At 40.6% G+C, this 23189-nt stretch overlaps 2 protein-coding genes across 4 annotated transcripts; one reads left to right on the top strand and one right to left on the bottom strand.

Moving 5' to 3' along the window:
• Positions 1 to 3100: 3100 nt before the first annotated feature.
• Positions 3101 to 11272, top strand: LOC148068883 (elongation factor 1-alpha 1-like). 2 transcript variants are annotated; one of them, XM_087802333.1, is made up of 8 exons: positions 3101 to 3180; positions 6540 to 6715; positions 8148 to 8327; positions 8442 to 8738; positions 9143 to 9257; positions 9327 to 9583; positions 9672 to 9906; positions 10650 to 11272. In XM_087802333.1, the coding sequence occupies exons 2-8, from the start codon at positions 6569 to 6571 to the stop codon at positions 10772 to 10774; spliced, it is 1356 nt and encodes a 451-aa protein (XP_087658459.1). In that variant the 5' UTR covers positions 3101 to 3180; positions 6540 to 6568; the 3' UTR covers positions 10775 to 11272. The 2 variants fall into 2 exon arrangements, with proteins under 2 accessions (XP_087658459.1, XP_087658458.1); XM_087802332.1 differs by lacking the exon at positions 3101 to 3180 and adding an exon at positions 3713 to 3800.
• Positions 11273 to 11274: 2 nt separating this feature from the next.
• Positions 11275 to 22234, bottom strand: ddx43 (DEAD (Asp-Glu-Ala-Asp) box polypeptide 43). Of its 2 annotated transcripts, none has more exons than XM_087802330.1 (15): positions 21959 to 22234; positions 21834 to 21889; positions 20159 to 20255; positions 18735 to 18845; positions 18592 to 18673; positions 17718 to 17877; positions 16057 to 16175; positions 15878 to 15988; positions 15674 to 15815; positions 13489 to 13589; positions 13334 to 13421; positions 12838 to 12965; positions 12520 to 12768; positions 12371 to 12458; positions 11275 to 11699 (listed from the first exon to the last, which is right to left on the bottom strand). In XM_087802330.1, exons 1-15 carry the CDS (start codon positions 22221 to 22223, stop codon positions 11526 to 11528), a joined length of 1971 nt encoding a protein of 656 aa, XP_087658456.1. In that variant the 5' UTR covers positions 22224 to 22234; the 3' UTR covers positions 11275 to 11525. The 2 variants fall into 2 exon arrangements, 1 of the variants encoding a protein (XP_087658456.1); XR_015712976.1 differs by having other exon boundaries at positions 11616 to 11699; positions 12520 to 12773.
• Positions 22235 to 23189: the final 955 nt, after the last annotated feature.

Raw genomic sequence — 23189 nt, forward strand, 5'->3', positions numbered from 1 at the left:
GTGTATTTTATCTGATGAACGCCTTCATTCCTGTGTCTGAACGTCTCACTCTCTCCGCTCATCCTCGTCCAGTAGGTTTACATCTCAACAGAGACGTCGAGGCAGAAACACACTTAAAAACACTGTAATCACTTCTTAATGTACGAAAAAATAACACAACCTGGCAACACCGGTGACGCACAACACTTGTGTCATCAGAACAAAGCAGTGCGGTGTCAAGGATTCATCCCGTTATCATTGAACGTTTTATGACGAGGTCGAGGAGGAAGAAAAAAAAGTTCCTTTATTTGCAGAAACTGTAAAAAAGAAACGTCAGGACCTTGAACGCATCACTGCTGCTGAAGACTCGATAGACAGAAATGCTTCCCCGATGTAAACCTGCTTCTTTAGGGTTCAAGATAAGATTCACGGGTCATGAACTCTTCAATTATTATTACTTATATTATTATTATTATAACATGCCAACTATAACGTACAAGTAATGTCTTTTATTCATCTTTTTATTTATATTTATTCCATGTATTATATAACTTATTCCACAACAGAAAATAAAATCTGCAGTTCATACAAAACTCTGCAGCCAGAATTCTGAGCCGCTCTAGTAGAAGAACTCACATTTCTCCTTCAAACTCTTCACTGGCTGCTCTAGTAGAAGAACTCACATTTCTCCTTCAAACTCTTCACTGGCTGCCAGTTTCTTTCAGGATCATTTTAAAATTCTGGTTCTTACTTTCAGATCTATTCATGGTCAGACCTTCCATCAGTGATCTTATCCAGACTTACACCCCAGCTCGGGCTCTGAGGTCTGTGGATCAGAATCTACTGATGGTTCCTGAACTTCTGGACCAGAGGAGAGAAATCCTTCCAGACTGTTGCTCCTAAGCTTTGGAACCATTTCTGTGTTTGATGATCTACTGACTCCTTCAAGAAACATCTGTGTTTGATGATCTACTGACTCCTTCAAGAAACATCTGTGTTTGATGATCTACTGACTCCTTCAAGAAACATCTGTGTTTGATGATCTACTGACTCCTTCAAGAAACATCTCTGTGTTTGATGATCTACTGACTCCTTCAAGAAACATCTGTGTTTGATGATCTACTGACTCCTTCAAGAAACATCTGTGTTTGATGATCTACTGACTCCTTCAAGAAACATCTGTGTTTGATGATCTACTGACTCCTTCAAGAAACATCTGTGTTTGATGATCTACTGACTCCTTCAAGAAACATCTGTGTTTGATGATCTACTGACTCCTTCAAGAAACATCTGTGTTTGATGATCTACTGACTCCTTCAAGAAACATCTGTGTTTGATGATCTACTGACTCCTTCAAGAAACATCTGTGTTTGATGATCTACTGACTCCTTCAAGAAACATCTGTGTTTGATGATCTACTGACTCCTTTAAGAAACATCTGTGTTTGATGATCTACTGACTCCTTCAAGAAACATCTGTGTTTGATGATCTACTGACTCCTTCAAGAAACATCTCTGTGTTTGATGATCTACTGACTCCTTCAAGAAACATCTGTGTTTGATGATCTACTGACTCCTTCAAGAAACATCTGTGTTTGATGATCTACTGACTCCTTCAAGAAACATCTCTGTGTTTGATGATCTACTGACTCCTTCAAGAAACATCTGAAGACACTTTTATTTGAGCTTTTCCTTGATTCTCTGAGACTCCTGTGTTTGTCTTGATGTTATCTTGATATTTTAGGTATATATTTTATTGACTATTGTTTTGACTGTTCAAGCGCTTTGTGACTCTGGTCTAGAAAAGCCCTCTATAAATATTACTGACAATGAATTTCAAACGGTTTCTAATAAGACGATGAAACCTGATGAAAAAGAAGAGTTTGTAGCAACATGTAGAGAAAAAACAAAAACTATGAACTAGTTCATTCTTGCAGCGGTGAATTGAACTAGTTAATTGAAAAACTGGTGAACAGAACATTGAACTAGTTCACATAGAAAGCGGGCAACTAGCATGTGAAAACTTCATAAAAGGAATATAAATGCCATATATTTGAGACGGATTATAAAAATGGTTTAGTACAATATATGAGGTAATAGTTTATGAACACTGTACTTTAAAAAAATGTTTTTTGTTTGTGTAAAGATGACAAAACTATAGTGAAATAAATCAGTTTAAAAAAACAAAAAAACAACTAAACAGCAAAGAAAAGTCGTACTCGTTTCCTTGTAGAACAAGTACATAACGTGTATTGAATATAGGTCAATATAGTTCCTTATATACTTATAAGTCAGACTCCGTTAGGACTAAACCGTCAAGGCTGGCACGACTAAAGGCAAACATACCCTCATGGCGACCGTTGCTGATCATCAGGAACAGGTCGAGCAGGATGATCTGCAGGAGAAGGTACAACCATCAGATGCATGTGTCACATTTAGTTTTTGCCCTAAAATACCAAGTGTCCCTGATTTAGGGTTTACTTAGATTTTTTTTTAAATATTTTGTATTAAACGGTTATTACAAAACCATTAGTCTAGACTGCAATATTATCTCATATCAATAATTATTATTCATTTTAACATAAAACACCATGTTTTTGTCCTTTTGACATTTATTTTTCCTTTAAAATAGTTTTGCAGTAAATTGAAAAATCGTTTTAGCCTCATGTTAGGTTAGGCAGAACTTTATTGATCCTCAGGAGGTCTCCTTCCAGAAATTTTTTCCCCAATTAGACACAGCAATACAGCAATTATTCATAAAAACAAGAACAAAGAGAAATAACAATTAATCAATTAACAATGTCAGGTGCACGTGAACATATTGTTTATAAAATAAATATCTTGATAAATCAATTTAATATAAAGATTTGAGACACTTTTTAAATGATTTGACAGAACATATGAGGGATACTATTTTATTTCACCGTTCTGCATTTTTAAAATGCTGTTTGCTAAAGCTAGCAGTGAAATAGTAGTTTGTTTTATTTTACAGATAAAATAGTTTGTTGTTATAGTTTCGTACTGAATATAAATATATTATCAGACTTCTTTATAAGAAATAAAGACAAAAGTTTAAACGACTTCTCTTCCTGCTCGCGTCTGCGCGCTATTGCGCAACCGTCGCCCCTCCTGGTCCTGAACCGACAGAACCGGATCCACCGCCTCGACTCCTCATCCTCCGAACACCTCCCTCGTCTCTCAGGTACGACGCGGGTCCAGCCCGGTCCTGGATCCGCGTGCGCGGCGTCAGCGGCGCAGACTTTATGTTCGCGGGAAAATGACTGCGCACTTTTTTCTCCTCCTGCCGCGGGAAATATTGTTGTGATGCTGCGGATGATGATGACGTCAGAACATGGCGGAGACTCCATTAAATCCACTCGTGTTTATTCGTGTTTATTCGGGGGCGAACGAGGGCACGTTGACGTGCGTGTGTAGACAGAGACGCACTGCGACACATGGTGATGAGTTCAAGTGCGCACGTAAAATTCTCAGATGGCTCCACCTGAGCAGGTCTGACTAGGATTCAAGTCTTCCCTGCATGTCATGAACAGAACCAGGCCGGCCTGGATATTTAAAAAGACTGATAAATAAATAAATGTGAATAAAAAAAACTTGTTCCGGTAGTTACTATAAGTTCTGATCACTACAGTGCTGACAAAATGGACGGGTCGGGCTGTGAGACAGACGGTGGTACCGACCGGGGCGGGCATGAATGGGTGTGGACGTGGGCAGGGATACAGTAGGATGTTCTGGGTGTGTGTGTGTGTGTCGTCTCACTGTGCCAGCGTCTTCAGAGACACCGGAACACTTAGTCCAGATCAGGTGAGATGAACCTCATTTGTTATTTGATTGTGTTGAAAACAGAATCTTCTTAAAAGATACTTGAATTAAATGAGTTCATACTTGTGTAATCGTACGTCTAGTCCACGAGAGCAACCGTATGGCGTGACGCGGCTTCACCTGAAGCGACGCGGGTGTCGCACGTGTGATGCCATGTGCTGCCACGTCATCTCTTCGTCTTCAGCCGATGACCGTCTCTTAACAGTGACGCGTCAACTTACTTTAAATCTTCAAAACTTCTTATCAGTGATTTTATAAGATTCTTTTAATTTACAATTTATTAACATGTTCATGGCAGACTTTTTTGTCTTTTTTTTGCAATTAAACTCCCGGCCTCTAGATGGCAGCAGTCGTTACGTCCCCTGCTGCTAAATGAAATGTTGCGAGATCCCGGCGATGACTGAGGACGAGAGGATACAGTGACTTCGGGAGCTTTTAATGCTGATGTTTGGACTTATTTTGGTTTGAAAACAAATGAAAGTAGATACGACTTCGTCAAGAGTCATGTGGTCTGTAAATACTACAACACCAGAGTCAAGTACTGGACAATACTACACATATGTACTTGCTACTACACTATCACAACACCAGAGTCAAGTACTGGACAATACTACACATATATACTTGTTACTACACTAACACAACACCAGAGTCAAGTACTGGACAATACTACACATATATACTTGTTACTACACTAACACAACACCAGAGTCAAGTACTGGACAATACTACACATATATACTTGTTACTACACTAACACAACACCAGAGTCAAGTACTGGACAATACTACACATATATACTTGTTACTACACTAACACAACACCAGAGTCAAGTACTGGACAATACTACACATATATACTTGTTACTACACTATCACAACACCAGAGTCAAGTACTGGACAATACTACACATATATACTTGTTACTACACTATCACAACACCAGAGTCAAGTACTGGACAATACTACAGATATATATCCTCGTTACTACAGTATCGCAATATCGTCTCCCCTATATCGTGATAGGTATCGTATCGATCGTGCAAGTACACACTACTACCCATTAGTTACGAGTCTCTTCCAAGCATGAAGTTCATGTGGTTGTTTGTGTAGCCAATGAACGTGTGATTGAAGCCGCTGAGGTGAGACATGAGACTCGGGTCAGACACCGTGAGATTGTTAAGAGTCTGCTTCAGGTTTGGTCGAGTCCAACATTTGAATGCGAGCTATGACTCATTGCCACCTAAAACCCGAGCCCGTTTTTCCTGATCAAGTCAGAGTCCTGGAAGTGGTGCCGGTTCCTGCCGCGCCTTTTCCAAATAATGTGACTAATTGGTCGGCGCCGTGTCATCATTTAAAGACTGGTTTACACAATCAAATCACTCTTAAACTGCTGCGTCTTCGAGATCCGGTTCACAGTCGACCTCAAAGATGAGCGATTATTTGTCGTCTGTACACATGCCTTTGCGTTTCATCACGAGTTGGCGGCAGTTAAGCACGGCACGCCCTTCACCTGAAGCGACCTGGGCGTCCGTGCAAGTGGCGACATGTGCCCCTATTGACGCCTACCACTGCTGACGTGACGGTGAAAGGGATCATTTGAATGACGAGGTTCTACGGGAACCATTCACCAAAGTGAACGCCCACTAAGCAGTTCTGTTGTAAAGCCACTTGCATTGCAGCAACTGAAAGAATGTTCAGGTTAAGACAGGTCTGTTCTTGAGCAGCAGCAATAATATTTTAACATGATGATATGTACATGGACCATCACTGCGGTAATGAGTCCTGCACAGTCTCAAGGGCGGGGCGGTTGGTTTTGACGGGGGTTAAAACCGATCCTCAAAGGGTGGTGCAGGTTTTTGTTCCAACCAATCAAGAGCACCACCTTTAACCCAATCAGGAGTCTTCAGAGTGTAGCGTATTTTCCGGACTACAAGTGGCTCTGGAGTACAAGTCGAAACCAGCCATAAAATGCATAATAAAGAAGGAAAAAAACATATATCAGTCGCACTGGAGTATAAGTCGCATTTTTGGGGGAAATTTATTTGATAAAATCCAACACCAAGAACAGACATGTCATCTTGAAAGACAATTTAAAATAGAATAGAGGCAACAACAGGCTGAATAATTGTACGTTACATGAAGTGAGAACCTGGTATGATAACATAACATATTAAGAGTTATTCAGAGAACTATAGCATAAATAACTAAGAAGTTTACCAAACCATCCGTGTAACTCCAAATAACTCAAATCCAATAAAATCTTCATCCTCTGTGTCACTTTTAAACAAATCCGCTAACTCCAGAGGTAGAAGATGCTTCCTCTTCTACGTCCAAATGATCAACACAGGCCTAGAGCGCCCTCTTGCGGTTTAGTGTGAAAATAACATGTGAAATGATATACCAGTAATAATGTGTTAATAATTTCACACATAAGTCGCTCCAGAGTATACAGTAAGTCGCACCCCTGGACAATATATGAAAAAAACTGCGACGTATAGTCCGGAAAATACGGTAATCAGTTCTTTGTCAGTCTGGTGATGCTTGTTCAAGCTTTAACCTCATTGGTTAAACTGTACATGCTTGATCGGTTGGCACAAAAACCGGCACCACCCGGCCCTTTGAGGGCCGACTGGACATCCCTGGTCTACGACATATAACTACCGTTTACCACTGAACAAATCTCATAGTCCTTAACAAAAACAACCGTTTTTTCTTCCAGATAGAAGTCTATTGCATCCAATCCTCATCATGGGTAAAGACAAAAAAACCCACATCAGCATCGTGGTCATCGGACATGTGGACTCGGGGAAGTCGACGAGCACTGGTCACCTCATCTACAAGTGTGGTGGGATTGACAAGAGGACCATCGAGAAGTTTGAGAAGGAAGCGGCCGAGGTGAGGACCGTCACTCATCGTTACCCTTGTGTACAACAACAATTCAACCATGATGTTTTCTGATGACAGTCATTTAAGAGTAAGAAGGAGGTCCATTGAAAAGTAGTGATGTGTTGATGAAGCTTCATGAAACAGTGTCATTATCTTCAGAGTCCACTAGATGGTAGTGATGTGTTGATGAAGCTTCATGAAACAGTGTCATTATCTTCAGAGTCCACTAGATGGTAGTGATGTGTTGAAGAAGCTTCATGAAACAGTGTCATTATCTTCAGAGTCCACTATATGGTAGTGATGTGTTGATGAAGCTTCATGAAACAGTGTCATTATCTTCAGAGTCCACTAGATGGTAGTGATGTGTTGATGAAGCTTCATGAAACAGTGTCATTATCTTCAGAGTCCACTAGATGGTAGTGATGTGTTGATGAAGCTTCATGAAACAGTGTCATTATCTTCAGAGTCCACTAGGTGGTAGTGATGTGTTGATGGTGCTTCATGAAACAGTGTCATTATCTTCAGAGTCCACCAGATGGTAGTGATGTGTTGATGAAGCTTCATGAAACAGTGTCATTATCTTCAGAGTCCACTAGATGGTAGTGATGTGTCGATGAAGCTTCATGAAACAGTGTCATTACCTTCAGAGTCCACTAGATGGTAGTGATGTGTTGAAGAAGCTTCATGAAACAGTGTCATTATCTTCAGAGTCCACTAGGTGGTAGTGATGTGTTGATGAAGCTTCATGAAACAGTGTCATTATCTTCAGAGTCCACCAGATGGTAGTGATGTGTTGATGAAGCTTCATGAAACAGTGTCATTATCTTCAGAGTCCACTAGATGGTAGTGATGTGTCGATGAAGCTTCATGAAACAGTGTCATTACCTTCAGAGTCCACTAGATGGTAATGATGTGTTGAAGAAGCTTCATGAAACAGTGTCATTATCTTCAGAGTCCACTAGATGGTAGTGATGTGTTGATGAAGCTTCATGAAACAGTGTAATTATCTTCAGAGTCCACTAGATGGCGTCTCTGTACCATTTTCCTTGGTTTTAAACAAATGTTCTAATGAAACATAACATCATTCTTAAAGTGATGGCGCCACCTACTGACCTCTGAACAACATGCCACTGCTTCATGAAGCTTCATCAGACCAACACTAGAGGAAAGGTGAAGCGAGAAGGAAGGACCAGTAGAGGCAAGAATAAAGAGTGGGGTAGAAGAGAAAAGAGATGAGTTCAAGTTTCCAATTGATGTGGTGAATAAGAACACGAAGAGGATAGGAATGACTAGGAAGGACACACAAGATGCTGGGATCCGTTTTTCCTTTCTCCACTATAGTCTTACTTCAACTGTAAAGTGTCTTGAGATAACTTTGTTATGATAAGACACATAAAATTGAATTGAACGGAAGATTATTATGTCATTTTTCTGTTCCTAGATGGGAAAAGGTTCTTTCAAGTATGCCTGGGTGTTGGACAAGCTGAAGGCGGAGAGGGAGCGCGGCATAACCATCGACATTGCGTTGTGGAAGTTTGACACTAAAAACTATTCCGTCACCATCATTGACGCACCGGGTCATCGGGATTTCATCAAGAACATGATCACTGGGACATCCCAGGTCAGTAACAAGAGGACCATGTGAGAAGCAAAGCAGCCAAGCTTTCCTGCAAAAATCATGGAGTGGGATCTGGATTCGTTTTCACTCCATTCTTCTCTCTCTCCGTCCACTTAGGCCGACTGTGCGGTGCTCATCGTGGCGGCCGGGAAGGGAGAGTTCGAGGCCGGCATCTCTAAAGACGGTCAGACCCGCGAGCACGCTCTCCTGGCCTTCACGCTGGGGGTGAAGCAGCTGATCGTGTGCGTCAACAAGATGGACAGCACCGAGCCCAAATACAGCCAGGAACGTTTCAAAGAGATTCAGGGAGAAGTCTCTAAATACATCAAGAAGATCGGCTACAACACGGATCGCGTAAAGTTCGTGCCCATCTCAGGCTGGCACGGAGACAACATGCTGGAGAAAAGTTCAAACGTGAGTCATCGAAACCCATGACGCGATACAATTAAGTAGACGTCTCACGTGTTCACATACAAATCTCTGTTCCTGCCGACACGACATGTGCACACTTGAAAGAACAAAATGAAAATCAAAAGAATGGAAAGGCCAATTCGTAGTCAAAATACTGCTTTTCTTAAACATTTATTGAAGGAATCCAAACAAGTTTGTGTCAGGTTAATGAAAAGAGAAATATAGTAACTAAATAAAGAAACTATAATCAACACAATTACAGCCAACAGAGAAAAATGTTCAATTTTAATTGCACATGATCCAATTTTAAAATGATATAACATAACAACCATGATGTGAAGTCAAATTATTTACCTTGAATAACAATCCAGGAGCAAAACTTCATTATTTGAGCTCATTTTTTGCAGATGACTTGGTACACAGGACCAACTCTGCTCGACACCCTTGACACCATCGAGCCCCCCAAACGCCCGACGGACAGACCCCTGCGTCTCCCACTGCAGGACGTCTACAAGATCGGAGGCAAGTCTCTGACACAGCAAAAAGGGTTAACTTTGACCACCAGGAATAATCAATTCTCTCTTTTTATAGGAATCGGAACTGTGCCCGTCGGCCGCGTAGAAACTGGCATGTTAAAGCCGGCCATGATTGTGACCTTTGCCCCCGCCAATGTCACCACTGAGGTGAAGTCTGTCGAGATGCATCACGAGTCCTTGCAGGAGGCCTCACCCGGTGACAACGTGGGCTTCAACGTCAAAAACATTTCGGTCAAAGAAATCCGTCGTGGCAACGTTGCCGGGGACAGCAAGAATGACCCGCCACTGGCGGCGGAACACTTTACCGCTCAGGTGCCTATTTTAAGAAACAGGACAGATTTGAAAATAGGACAAAAAAAACGTGTCATCGCTTCATCTACTGTGCACTTTGTTCTTCCAGGTGATCGTCCTGAACCACCCCGGTCAGATCTCTGCTGGCTATTCTCCGGTTCTGGACTGTCACACGGCTCACATCTCCTGCAAGTTTAATGAGCTCGAGCAGAAGATCGACCGCCGCTCTGGCAAGAAGCTGGAAGAAAACCCCAAATGTATCAAGTCTGGAGATGCTGCCATCGTGCGAATGACCCCAAGCAAACCCATGTGTGTGGAGAAATTCTCAGACTACGCACCTCTAGGTAGGTCACCTTGATCAAATACTTTGATGATGTCATGTTGTCAAGTGCAAACACTGTTCTAAGAAAACATTCATTTGACCTTTGACTCGAATCATACAGTCTTATGAAATGTCAAACAGAAGCCTGATGGCCAGTCTTCAATCCACACAGTCCAGGTCACTCTAGCTAGCTTCAAATAACACATTCAACACATTTTGTTCATACGAGGATAACCAAATTTTTATTTTCTATTCACCCTCATGTGAATGAATTTTGGTTGAACTGCGACTTTTTAATTGATCTTTCCATTTTTCTCATCAGTAACGCTGCAAGATATATCGAAAAAAATTGATCATTATTTATTGTATAAATCAAACTTTTTTCAAATGCGCACTTTGAACATCAGATGAACGGCGCAGCTTGCTAGACTCGGTTGCTATGGCGACGCGTCTTGCCGGCGCGCTGACTTAGCGTGACTCAGTATATACAAGGAAGTAATACTAACTTATGATCTACTTAAACACTAGTGATCCAGTCACTCATCTCGTTCAACCTCCTTTGTTAAAGCAACAAATTGTTCAGTATAGCAACTGAAATATTGACATTAGAAAGTCAAGAAAGTTTTTAACACTGGTATTGGATTTTTATCCGTCGACACCTAAAGCCCAGGTATCTCAGGGACTTTTAATAGGACATGTGTGTCTTGCTATAGTACTGAGAGTGAAGTGTAGCCTTTGAAGTAACCATGGAATGTTTTTGCGTAGGTCGCTTTGCAGTGCGCGACATGCGCCAGACCGTGGCGGTCGGTGTGATCAAGGAGGTCTGCAAGAACGCCAAAGGTGCTGGTAAAGTCACCAAAGCCGCTCAGAAGGCTCAGAAGGGCAAATGAATGTTGTGCGTCTCTGCCGACCCGAGGGTCTTCCAGGGCAGGACATCCCTCTTCACGCTCAATCAAAGGAACGGCTACATCAACTTCATTTTCAGGGACTGGTTAATCATCACAATGCATCGCAAGTGCATTAGAAGGAAAGACACAGTCCAGTTCTCCTCACTTCCCTTTAGCCACTGATCCACCATCATCTACTATTGATGGTTTAAATACTAATCAGACTGTGCTTTTTAGAAATGTTGCAATTTGCTGCTCGGTTACTTGACATTAGAGGTTAGTTATCCGTGTCGTCTCGCTTTTTCGCCCCCGTGTTCGCCACCTTTGATGCTCAGTAGGGGCTCGATTGGAGCTTCATAGGTAAATCATTAAAAAGCTAACTATAACAACTCTGCAAATGGGATTCTTCAAGCACTTTGGGTAAATGCCAACTATGGCTATTGCACCTTCTTGTATCACGGCACTGCCTTCTGAGCGACATTAAAACAAGCTTTAACCATCGCTCCTTGTGTTGTCATCATTTTAATTTGAAGTCATTGTAAAGCAAGGTCCCAAAGACATTCAGTCAATCAACAGTCTTGTCGTGAAACTGTGAAAACCATCTCGGGTAAAGAGAAACTGCCGAACAAATCAACAGACAAAACAATGCTGCAGCAATAGCTGAAAAGGAAGTTTCCAGACACACAAACTTCTTAAATCACACACAAACAAAGGGTCTCTTGCTAGTGAGGCGAGAGTCGAAGGGCCACTTATTTTAGAAGAACCCCCAGTCTCTGCAGCCCCCCATTCTCCCGCCCTCTCTCCTACCTCCTCTTCCTCCTCCTCCTCCCCCACCTCTTCCTCGCTCTCCTCGAGGGTTCTCCAGCTCCCTCTCCTTCTTGTGCTGCTCATACCTCTGCGCCATCAGCACCAGCTCCTCAGGAACCTCCTGCAAGAGAGAGTATTCTTCTATTGCGATCACTTAAACTAGAGATTGTATTTATCAAAAATGAGGCAAAATTAAACATTTTCACACAGAAGTGTCTCGTGTCAAAATGTTGGTTTGCTATTAAGCCGCGCCACAGGGCTCTTAATGTATGACGTAATTAATGCATTTTAAATAAGGATGATTTTCAAAATCCCCTTTCCATCTATATATATATATACAGTATAAGCTCATAATTAGGGCTGCACGATTCGGAACAAAATGAGGATCACGATTTTCTTTGCTGTGAATTGAGATCACGATTTTTTTCCCTCCGAATTTAAATATTTATTAACAAGACGCCTGGCATTTCAGTGGAGTACGAGACATTGGAAAAAAATCTCGCTTGTGGAACTAATAAAGAGAAAATCAAATCTAATTAATTGTGTTGCTATTTTGGTCAAAGTTAAATCATGTATATTAAGCAACAACAACTCAAAATAACTATTATCATGCTACAACTCATCTGCAATAGTAAAATGGAAAAAGAAAACACGTTTGTAAATAATATTTGGTTGAAATTCAATGAGGATTTTGAGATTTCGTACCATCTAAACAGACAAATTTGTCATCGTTTTATTTTTGCTTGTGGTTCATGTTTTATTTTTACATGGCTACATCAAACTCATTCTCACCTGTCCTGCTCTCTTTAGGATAGAAATCAGCTCGGTAGCCATCCTCCAATTGTCTCTGGTTACCAAGGTAACAGCAGCTCCCGTACGCCTGTCGACAAATACGACCGTAAACAATTTGATGTTGGTCAAACGTGCAAACTCCAACTGACCCCGCTCGTCCGGTCCTGCCCACGCGATGCACGTACTCCTCGATATTCCGTGGAAAATCATAGTTGAAAACGTGGGTGATGTCGTGCACGTCCAAACCCCGAGACGCCAGGTCTGTAGCCACCAGGATACGAACTCGACCATCTTTAAAGTCTTGAAGAGCCTCTTCTCGGTCGCACTGCTCCCTGTCGCCGTGGAGACTCTGCACCGCCAAGCCGTGCAGACACAGGTCGCTGGACAGGTCGTCCGCTCTGCACTCGGGAGACACGGTCAAGTCAGATCCTGAGACACGAATCCCCTCCCGACGACTTCTCACTCACACCAGCTTCTTTCCCACAAAGATGAGGACTTTGTCCTGTGGCCGCAAGTTCCTGATGAAGTCGAACACGTACGACTTCTTGTCTTCCTCGTGGACGATCAGCACCGTCTGCTCAACCGTGTTCACCGCCTGAGAAGCAGTTTTACTTGCGGGTCATTTGAGACACTATTTTACAAGATGCACGTTTGACAAAGTATTCATTGTGTTTTTTCAAAATCGATTGACAGGCCAGATCAACGTACCGAGTCAAGGAGGACAAAAACGGCTACTTAAACAGTAAAAAGTACCTTTTATAGCACCATCAAGACAGTCATGTATGGAACCCACCATCGGAATATAACATTTGTGGGTGACAAAATGAAGGTATTTTTTTTAATTGCTTGTAGCAGCTTCATTCTACTAGGGAACCTTTATTGCAGGAGTGACCCAACAGACAGTCACTAGTTTTAATTTTCTTAACACTTTTTAAGATCGTTTAGTGGTTGACAGTCACTTACAGCCAGGTCCAGTGATCCCACATAAACCATCATGGGGTCTTTCAGGTAGGATTTGGATAATCGTCTCACTCCAGGGGGCCAGGTGGCGCTGTAAATTAATGAAAATGAGAAGCAGGTGCTCATGTCCGGTGACTATGACTAGGACCTATACGTACCTGGTCATCACCGTCTGTCTGTCGGGGCGAATGTCGAGCAGAATCTTCATGATCTGAGGCTCAAAGCCCATGTCCAGCATTCGGTCAGCCTCATCCAGAACCTTTGATCAAGACAATAATATGTTCTTGCATGATTTCTTATATTTTCTTGAATATAATTATATTTTTATTTCCATTTCATCTTCTGTGTAAAAAAAAGAAAGAAAAAGGGGCAAATTCCTAATTTGTCAACAACAGCCAATGAATAAATGTGTGTATATTGTGTAACATGCACAATATTAATATTCCCTATAGTATATGCAGTCACCCAGAGTAAAGAACAGACAAGCAGTTTGGGCATCGAGGGGTCCTTAGAGGTCAGTTAGGACAAGAGAACTCATTAAACCGTCTGTGTTTTCTTATTTACGATAAAGATTAAGGACTCAGTAAAACTCATGCATACCTGGAAAGTCATGTGTGTGTCCAAGCTTGCATCGTATCTTGGAGGCATCAGCGGGATGATTAACATCGTGCCGTGAGGAGAACGTGCACGGAGACTACTCTCGATTCAAAGCAGAGGGGGCATAGCCACAGAAAATACAATAGATCTCGAGGCGCTGCCAGACACTGTGTCGGAGAGACTATTGCTGTGTCTCAAATGGCATACTTCTCTTAGTATACTAGAAGTTAGTATGCATCAGGAAAGTATACATACCAACTAGTACGCAAATTCTCCACAGATAGTATGTCTCATATCAGACTCTGCTTCTACGCACTAACCATAAATGACGCGACAGCTGCTTCTATTTAACAATGGTTGCAACCAGCTGTTTGAACGCCATCGCCACCTGCTGGCAGCACATTTTGCAAGTTTGGAAAAAGAAAAATGAGAATCAAAATATTCGCGAGATATTTAAGCTGGTATCAGCACCGAAGACGTGTCATCCTCCTACTGCTGCTGAAAATGCACCTGTAAGTATATGAATATATATGCATTTATATATGACGTAACTTCCGTTTACAACGTCACTAAGATGGAGCCGTTTAGTGTAGATAGTGTCCATCAAACCATACTCAGTTTTGTGGGCGTTTTAGTGACAATTTAGTGAGCATGGCGCACTAAATTTCGCATACTAAGGATTGAGACGCACTTGCGCACTAAAAATACTAACTTTGAGTACGCAAGTATGCGATTTGAGACACAGCATATGGCTGTTGCAGCTGGACAAATTCAAAGATGTGTGTGCGGAGGCTATGGAACTGTCACGGATGCTGCTTACTCATCGACACACACTTACAGGTGATGGAAGAGTTAAATACCACCGTCACACAGGCACTTCAACTCAAGTGTCCAGTCACTATTATTGCAGCAAGTACTGATGTAGATCAGGAATGAGAAATATCCCAAGTAGCAGAAATCTCCACAGAGATACTCAAGAGACAAGAAATTGATCCAAGGTGCGAGAGCGTTTCATGAAAGGACAGTGAGGGGAAGGCGATGACATTTCTATTCTGGTGAGAGACAGGAATAAGCCGTTTGTCAAAAGGATATATAGTATAGAAAGTCAGCGACTCAAGATAAAAGGGTAAAGACTTGACACTTGGCTTGATCCGTGATCAATGTTCCCTCTAATAATAATTTTTTTTCTCATCTCCCTGAGAGGTTGTACTACTGTGAGCAACATCAGATGTACTGCAGTCAGGCCAGTATCACATCCGTAGTATTTGAACTTGGTATAATTATTTATAGCATCATAAACCTCATCTTTGACAATGACTTTAGCCAAAATATTATTATGATTTCTTGTTCTAAACAATCATTTAATAAATACAATAATGAATTACAAACCATACCTAAAAATAATGAATAACAAATGTGCATTTTCAAAAGTACAGAGTATGAGTTTCTGTATCTCGTGTGGGTAGTTTGCGAGTTAACCGATGGTGACATCAGAGACAGTGACCCGAGGCAAGAGTTACCTGTATCAACCTAAATTATGTTGCGCGTGTGTAAAAATGAGAAAATACTAAAAAGCATGTCATGAACACGTGTTAATTTTGAGCCTTAGTATGGATGCAGAAGTTGTAGATTTTAATCATTGGCACGAAACTCTGTTTCTGTATTTCAGATAAAGATTAGTAAGTAAAGCTCATGCATGCCTGGAAAGGATTTCGTGTGTCAATATATAATAAAGCAGTTTCTGACCAGGTAAGTAATGGACCGAAGGTTGATAAGTTCGTTCATCTGCAGGTCGTTGAGTCTGCCTGGTGTTGCAATGACGATGTCCACTCCGCCCCGGACTAGATTGATCTGGCCTCTGCGGTCGGCTCCACCGTAGATGCAGACACTAAAAAAGAGGTTGAGGTCAACATTTACGCAGAAACATTAGGAACATAACTTAAGACTCGCCTCTTGTAACCCTTGTAGCTGTACTTGTTGCACTCCACTTCAATCTGTAGGGCCAACTCTCGGGTCGGGGTCAGCACCAACATGCCCGGACCCCCTCGCTCCCTCCTGGACCTGTGAGAGGTTGAACACTGACAGTTGCATTGACAGAGACCCCGGGTCGGTTCACTTCTTTTACTCACAATGCTTGTCCGTCCATGTGGATGAAGCCGGGGAGCAGGTAGGCCAGAGTTTTCCCGGTTCCAGTCTGTGCGATGGCAATCAAGTCCTCGCCCACGAGCAACACTGGCCATGCTTGAGACTGGACCAGGAGAGAAGGTGTGTGAATAAGTATCAACATAAATCTCTCCTTGACTTTTAAAAACAATACCTTAGGTGAATATTGCCGTTTTCTTTTCAAATATGTTTATTTAATATATATATAAGGGTTGTCACGATACCAACATTTTAGTAGTCGACTTTAATAATGTGCAATGATTTTAAATCGAAAGAGTGATAATGGTAACGTTTCTTTTCCATATAAATGCAAAACTATAGCACAAACAATGTTGAGTTCAGGTATAATAACAAACCATCAGTGTAAATAAAAAAGAAAATCAACTATGCTGATGAGCAGAGATAAAAACAGTTTTTGTCACATACGCGTGTAAATAAATACCAACCACTATATATTCAAAGTGTGAGAGTGGTGATGGACAGCCTTGAAGTTTAAAATAACACAGGTTTTTACATTTTCTTTCTTTAACTTGTCTTTAGTATCTCTTGCTTGTGGTCAGTGTCATCCAACTTTTACTGTAAAGGTAAAATAAAACGTTATTCTAACACGAGTTCAGCGACTCTCAGAAAGCCTCTCGTAATGTTTCATTTTATACACACATCAAGTTAACATAATGTAAAGCAAGTCTGTAGCGAGTGTTGCTGTAGTGAAGTCAAATAACAGACGTTAGTTTAACGTGACATAAGTTATAGCGAACTAAAATTAATTTACCTTGAACTCTTTAAACAAGTCAGGCCGCTTTCAAGTGTTTGACGAAATTTTTCCTCCTTTAGTTTCCAAACTAGAGACTAGTTTGCAGGTTTTTGAGGGTCAGTGTTACGTTCGGTAAAGGTGTCAATTTGTACTTCTATGTCTCATTGTTGTTTACGTCTCGGTCTGTCTATCAGTTGTGCTGCGCAGATTGGTTGCTATGGCGACGGGTCTTGTTGGAGTGCTGACTTACCTCAGTATATACACGGAAGTAATACTAACTTATGATCTAGTCAAACACTACTGATCCAGTCACTCATCTCTTTCAACCTCCTTTGTTAAAGCAACATATTGTAAGAACTTTTCATCTCGTCTCAGTTGTTTTCTTTAAGATCATGAACTTCCAAACAAGTAAACATGTCCGTCTTCACCGTATGCTAATGAGCTAAGTTGTTAGCGTCATTTATAAAGTGTTATGTGTGCGTGTACAAGGAGGTGGATTTATTATTGATTTGGTGATATCGCGACGTGCCGGCGGCTCCTCTATGATGTTGCGGGAAATAATAAATAAATATAAGTGACATTTTTCTCCTATCATGTCGGCATAGAAATAAACGAAAGGGAAATATTGCATCGTTTTCTTTCTCTAAACCCCTGGGACTCCCCTACAGTACTCACTCCTGCGCTCGATATCACAAATATTTCCAATATCATGCAGCCCTTATGTATGTATGTATGTATGTATGTATGTATGTATGTATGTATGTATGTATGTATACACATAAACCCTGTAATACACTCACACACTGTGAGAAATGTAATGTTGTAACAAAATCCCCTTTAAAAGGTCAGGCTTCTGACACAACGCTCTCTGACCTGTATGGGTGTAGGTTTGGTGAAGCCGACTCTGTCGATATTGTCCATGATTTCCGGATAAAGCTCAAAAGCTTCTAGAAAAGTGCGGCAGGGATTTGGAAAAGGTCTCTTGTCTCCAGTATCCTTTAGGTCCTCAACATATATATTGTTGTTTGCCTTCCTGAAAAAGGTACGTTTAAGTGTTAGTTCACCCAAAACTCCGACTTCACTCTTTTTCTACACACCCTTAAGTCGACTGAGGGTTGGGATCATTTTCAGAGTAATCTTGAAAAAAATGTTGAGCGCCCAGGGACAAACTTCCTCCAAAAAAAGACACTAAAAAGGTTCCGAATACCTCTATACTGCTCGTCTGTAACGACCCTCCTTTATTGAAGCCTCGACGAGAAGAATTGTGCAGAAAAAAACCCCAAAACAAACTAGTCTATATTTTCCGATCGTTTGTGGCAGACGAAAGACTAACAGCACTCTGAACCGGAAGTACTTCGAAAGTACTACGGGTAAAGTACTGGAAGCACTAGCGATATTACACAGAGTTCTTCCGGGGTCACGTGAAATGTTTAAAAGTCACAAACAAGACTTGTTCAATTTTTTCCAGAACAATACTTCTCGACGTGGCTACATTTTTATCTATAACTGAAAAAGGAACCGATTACTCTGAAAGTAATTAATTCTCTTAGTCGACAGGAAGGTGAGTAGAAAAGGAATTTTGGGTGAAGTGTCACTTTAAAACATTTCTCAACATATATATTGTTGTTTCATTTCAGGTCATTGGCATCTTTGTCATTTAGACTTTGGCTTCCATCAGCAAAAGCACAGCAGGTGTATTCAGAGTTCAGAAAATGTGAGTTATATTCCGTATGGGATGTAGTTTTACCTCCATAGGGAGACCTCTTCATCCGTGAGCAGAGACACTGATTTGGCTTGTATGTAAAAGTTCTTCTTTAGCGGTGGAAGGTCTGAGATCAAAAGTAATCGGCATATTAACAAAAGGTGACAACACTTTTCACTTTTGCTCACCTTTCCACTTGAGTTTCTCATACGTGTCCTTGTTTTGTCGGATTTCATTCCAGTCGATTGGAGAACGTTTCACATCCTCGCGGACAGTGTTCTTCCAATTGTCGCTTCCTCCTGTTGAATGTGGAAATAAAAGCATGCGAGTCAGTACTTTCATTAACGTATCATGTCAGGATTGTTCACATTTTGTTTGCATTACTTGAAAGAAATAGGTTACCGAAAATTCAACTTTCCCTCATGTAAACTAAGGGCAAAAGTAATGCATTTCTTTTGGGAGTTCCTTGCAGAAATGTATACATCGATTTTAGGGCAGCACGATATATATCAAAAAAATATAGATATCGCGATATTGGCACATGTGATATGCATATCGAAAACATGTGCGATAATTTATAATTGTTTATTGTATAAATCAAAATTTCTTAAATGCGGCCAATCAGTGTCACGTTCTGTGAAGTTGTCAATTTGTACTTCTATGTCTCGTTGTTGTTTACGTCTCCGTCTGTCTGTGAACTGTGCGGGGAAGCTTGTTAGGCTCGGTTGCCATGGCGACGCGTCTCAGTATATACATGGAAGTAAGACTAACTTATGATCTAGTCAAACACTAGTGATCCAGTCACTCATCTCTTTCAACCTCCTTTGTTAAAGCAATATATTGTAAGAACTTTTCATCTTGTCTCAGTTGTTTTCTTATAAGATCGTGAACTTCCAAACAAGTGTGAACCAGTCCGTCTTCACCGTATGCTAATGAGCTAAGTTGTTAGCGTCATTTATAAAGTGTTATGTGTGCGTGTACAAGGCGGTGGATTTATTATTGATTTGGTGATATCGCGACGCGCCGGCGGCTCCTCTCTGATGTCGCTCAGTATCGCGGCACTTGCATCGGTTTTCCTAAAAAAACTGAGTATTATAAGTGATATTTTTCTACCATCATGTCGGCACTGAAGTGCGTAAATAAACAAAAGGGAAATATCACATTGTTTTCCTTCTTTGAACCCCCAGACCTCCCCTACAGTACTTGCACGTGGCTACATTTTAAGGTGAAAGAAAAAAAGATTAATATTAATATCGCAATTTAAGACACCAATATCGAATGTCGCACTCATTTCCAATACCATGAAGCCCTAATCGATATGACAGTTGCAAACAGGGCTCACTTTGCTTGTCCAAAAAGACACACTAAACATCCAAATACTTCCATACTGCGCTTTTGTAATGCCGCTCTTGTATTGAAGCCCCGACACATGAAATTGATCCGACAAAAATATGAGTCTATATTTCAAGCTTTCTATTTGTACCTCCCAGTGTCTCAGTTCATGGCTAAGCCAGCGTCTGTGCCTGGGCGAGATTTAAAGAGACACCGGGAGCGTCTTCTAAAGTGAGCCACGGTCGCGACATGATGGCCAACGATCACTTTAAGTTCATACCATCTGTGATGAGCTCATCGATCATCTCTTTGGCTTTCTGCTGGGACGCAGAATAGCCCGTGAGGACCACCTCAGATCCATTGCTGCATTTGGTGATCTAAAAATGAGACGTCAAAACACAATCTTCATCTTCGTGTAAAATATATTCTGTGGTTCAAAGTGCAGGAAATTCAATAAACAGTAAATACAGTAGAAATATAGGTAACAAATCTTTTTTTTATTATCCCAGAGGAGGCAGTTTGTTTTCTTCTAGTGTTTTATTGTTTTTAACTCTAAAGGGCGCAACTTTCCTAATATTATTTTTATTAAATCTATTAAATTGAACTTTTTTGTTGTTAAAGTGGAATGTTCTATTTTTTTTTTACCTGAGTGGAGATGGTTGTTAACTTTCTTGTTTTGTCATTTGTTTATTGTCAATAAATAATAGACCGACTTTTTTAATCCTTCTTAGAAATTGAATTTCCAGTTCACAGCGGACGATCGTTTCATAAAAACAAGAACAAAGGTCAAATAAAAAGAACTAATCGCAAAAGTGAAAATATAATTGTACTATCTATTGTTTTTCCCCATCACAAGCTTCAAAAACTGGCATTTATAAAGGAAAAGTCAATATCGAAAGATATAAGAAAATATACTGCAATATATTTTTGGCATATCACCCACAACCATGTGAACTTTTTTTTCATATTTACTAGGCATGTGTGTATTTGCTGCTTCCTGATTATCGGCACGTTTCACGTTTGATCGTACAATCCGATTATCTGCCGGGTCACTGTCTTCACCGTTCGACTGTGTTGATGTTTATGTCACAACTACACCTCGATACTGACGCCGTAGAACACACGTCCTAGTTTATGTGGAATAGAGAAATTTTCGGATTGATCAAGTACACGCCCAGAAATCTCAGGCGACATTTTCCAGGTTGTGACTCGACAAAACATCTCAGGCGAGAAAACTATTCACTGGAATCCACATTGTATTATAAATATACATTCATCTGTGAGTCTTCCAAATAACTTTTAAATTGATCAATTCGCACTTGGGTTTTTTTTTTTTGCACCCGACCAACCATGTTTATTGATATTTACCGTCACAATTTGATCAATTAATAATACATCGTAACTGTGCTTTATGTTTCAATTACTGTGAATTTAAACAATTTATGGTGTTTTTGTTCAATCTGGGCTAGTCTTTTGTTTTTCTATGCAAATTTTGAGCCACTTGAATGTTTATTAGTTGATTCAAATGATTAACAACGTTATCATATAATGAAACTTATGTTTTCCGTTTCCTTGTTTAGCAAGATTTAAAGTTGGGTGAATATTAAGCAAGTTATGACACTTTGAAAGTAACAAATAGATCACATATAAAATATTGAAGCCCATTGATTTAAGGTTAAGAAATTAGCACATTTTCACGGGTTATAAAAGGCCATAACTTAAGTTAATATTGACGACAGGAAAAGTACTTAAATCACTGGAATTGTCAATACTTTTCAGATAATACTGCTTTCATATAAACAATTAATCTTTAAAAACTTATACACGTTCATACATATACTTACAACGAGTGCAACAGGAGAATGAAAGACTCCAGAACTTGACATTGTAAAATAAATTGACATATTCATATGAAACTAAAGATTATAGTTGAAAATAAGTCAATATTTTTGGACCTTGATTCTCGCTCCTGAGTTTTCCTCGAGTTCACGGATCTTTGCTCCTCCTCGACCTGCAGGTGTTTAAAGACAATAAAGAATGAAACTAAAGCAAAGATAAACCTCCTGAAGGACTAACGTACCGATGATACGACCCACCATCGCGTCCTCCACCGTGAAAACCAGCGCGTTGAAGGTTCGTCTCTCCGGGCCGTCCTGGTTCTGACCCGGTTTAGTCCAACGAGCCTCGTCGTAACTCGGGTTCTTTCCGCCGAACACACTTCTGTTCTCCGCGTTTTCACTCGAACCGCCATTTCTCGAGGAGCCAAAGAATATCAGAGGCGCGTCGAGGACAGTTTTGTGAACCGCAATCCCGTCGCCATCATACTCGTCCTCCCAGTCCGACATCTTAAGTGGACCGCGCGCTCACCTGTCGCACGAAGCTAACTCTGTTAGCTACTTTGTTAGCTAACAGAGTTAGCAACTCTGTTAACTCTGTTAGCAACTCTGTTAGCTAACTCTGTTAGCAACTCTGTTAACTCTGTTAGCTACTTTGTTAGCTAACTCTGTTAGCAACTCTGTTAACTCTGTTAGCAACTCTGTTAGCTACTTTGTTAGCTAACTCTGTTAGCAACTCTGTTAGCAACTCTGTTAGCTAACTCTGTTAGCAACTCTGTTAGCTAACTCTGTTAGCAACTCTGTTAGCTAACTCTGTTAGCAACTCTGTTAGCTAACTCTGTTAGCAACTCTGTTAACTCTGTTAGCAACTCTGTTAGCTAACTCTGTTAGCAACTCTGTTAACTCTGTTAGCTACTCTGTTAGCTAACTCTGTTAGCGTCCATGCTAATCGATGCGTTCAATTAACCAACGAAAGCTCGGAGTTTTTCCAATTGATAAAAGTTTGGATTGATCTCAAAGCATACATTTAAAACTATAACACAATGAAACATACATTAACCGGGATGTTTTAAAAAATATATAATATTAAAATAATTAATAATATCATCTCTTTTTTTATATTTTATAGTACTTTAGTTATAAGACAGAACTTCACACATGCAGTGTATTTATGTTGCCCCCCGTTAGGTAAAAGATCATGTAGCAAGTAGTTTTAGTAGTTTGTATTTTAGTATTTTTTTTAATGATTCCTTAGTAGACTCTTTGTTTTTTTTTTGAAAGCTTCATGAAACAGTGTCATTATCGTCAGAGTCCACTAGATGGTAGTGATGTGTTGATGAAGCTTCATGAAACAGTGTCATTATCTTCAGAGTCCACTAGATGGTAGTGATGTGTTGATGAAGCTTCATGAAACAGTGTCATTATCTTCAGAGTCCACTAGAGGGTAGTGATGTGTTGATGAAGCTTCATGAAACA

The sequence above is a fragment of the Callionymus lyra genome, chromosome 11 (genome assembly GCF_982586985.1).
Source record: "Callionymus lyra chromosome 11, fCalLyr1.hap1.1, whole genome shotgun sequence".
Taxonomy (NCBI): domain Eukaryota; kingdom Metazoa; phylum Chordata; class Actinopteri; order Syngnathiformes; family Callionymidae; genus Callionymus; species Callionymus lyra.

Coding starts and splice junctions, on each gene's coding strand:
- LOC148068883 (XM_087802333.1), top strand. CDS start 6,569: ATGGGTAAAGACAAAAAAACCCACATCAGCATCGTGGTCATCGGACAT. Junction 8,328..8,441: donor TGATCACTGGGACATCCCAG/GTCAGTAACAAG, acceptor CCGTCCACTTAG/GCCGACTGTGCGGTGCTCAT. Junction 9,584..9,671: donor CGGAACACTTTACCGCTCAG/GTGCCTATTTTA, acceptor TTGTTCTTCCAG/GTGATCGTCCTGAACCACCC.
- ddx43 (XM_087802330.1), bottom strand. CDS start 22,223: ATGTCGGACTGGGAGGACGAGTATGATGGCGACGGGATTGCGGTTCAC. Junction 18,674..18,734: donor TGAGAAACTCAAGTGGAAAG/GTGAGCAAAAGT, acceptor TTTTGATCTCAG/ACCTTCCACCGCTAAAGAAG. Junction 13,590..15,673: donor TTCGGTCCATTACTTACCTG/GTCAGAAACTGC, acceptor TCTTGATCAAAG/GTTCTGGATGAGGCTGACCG.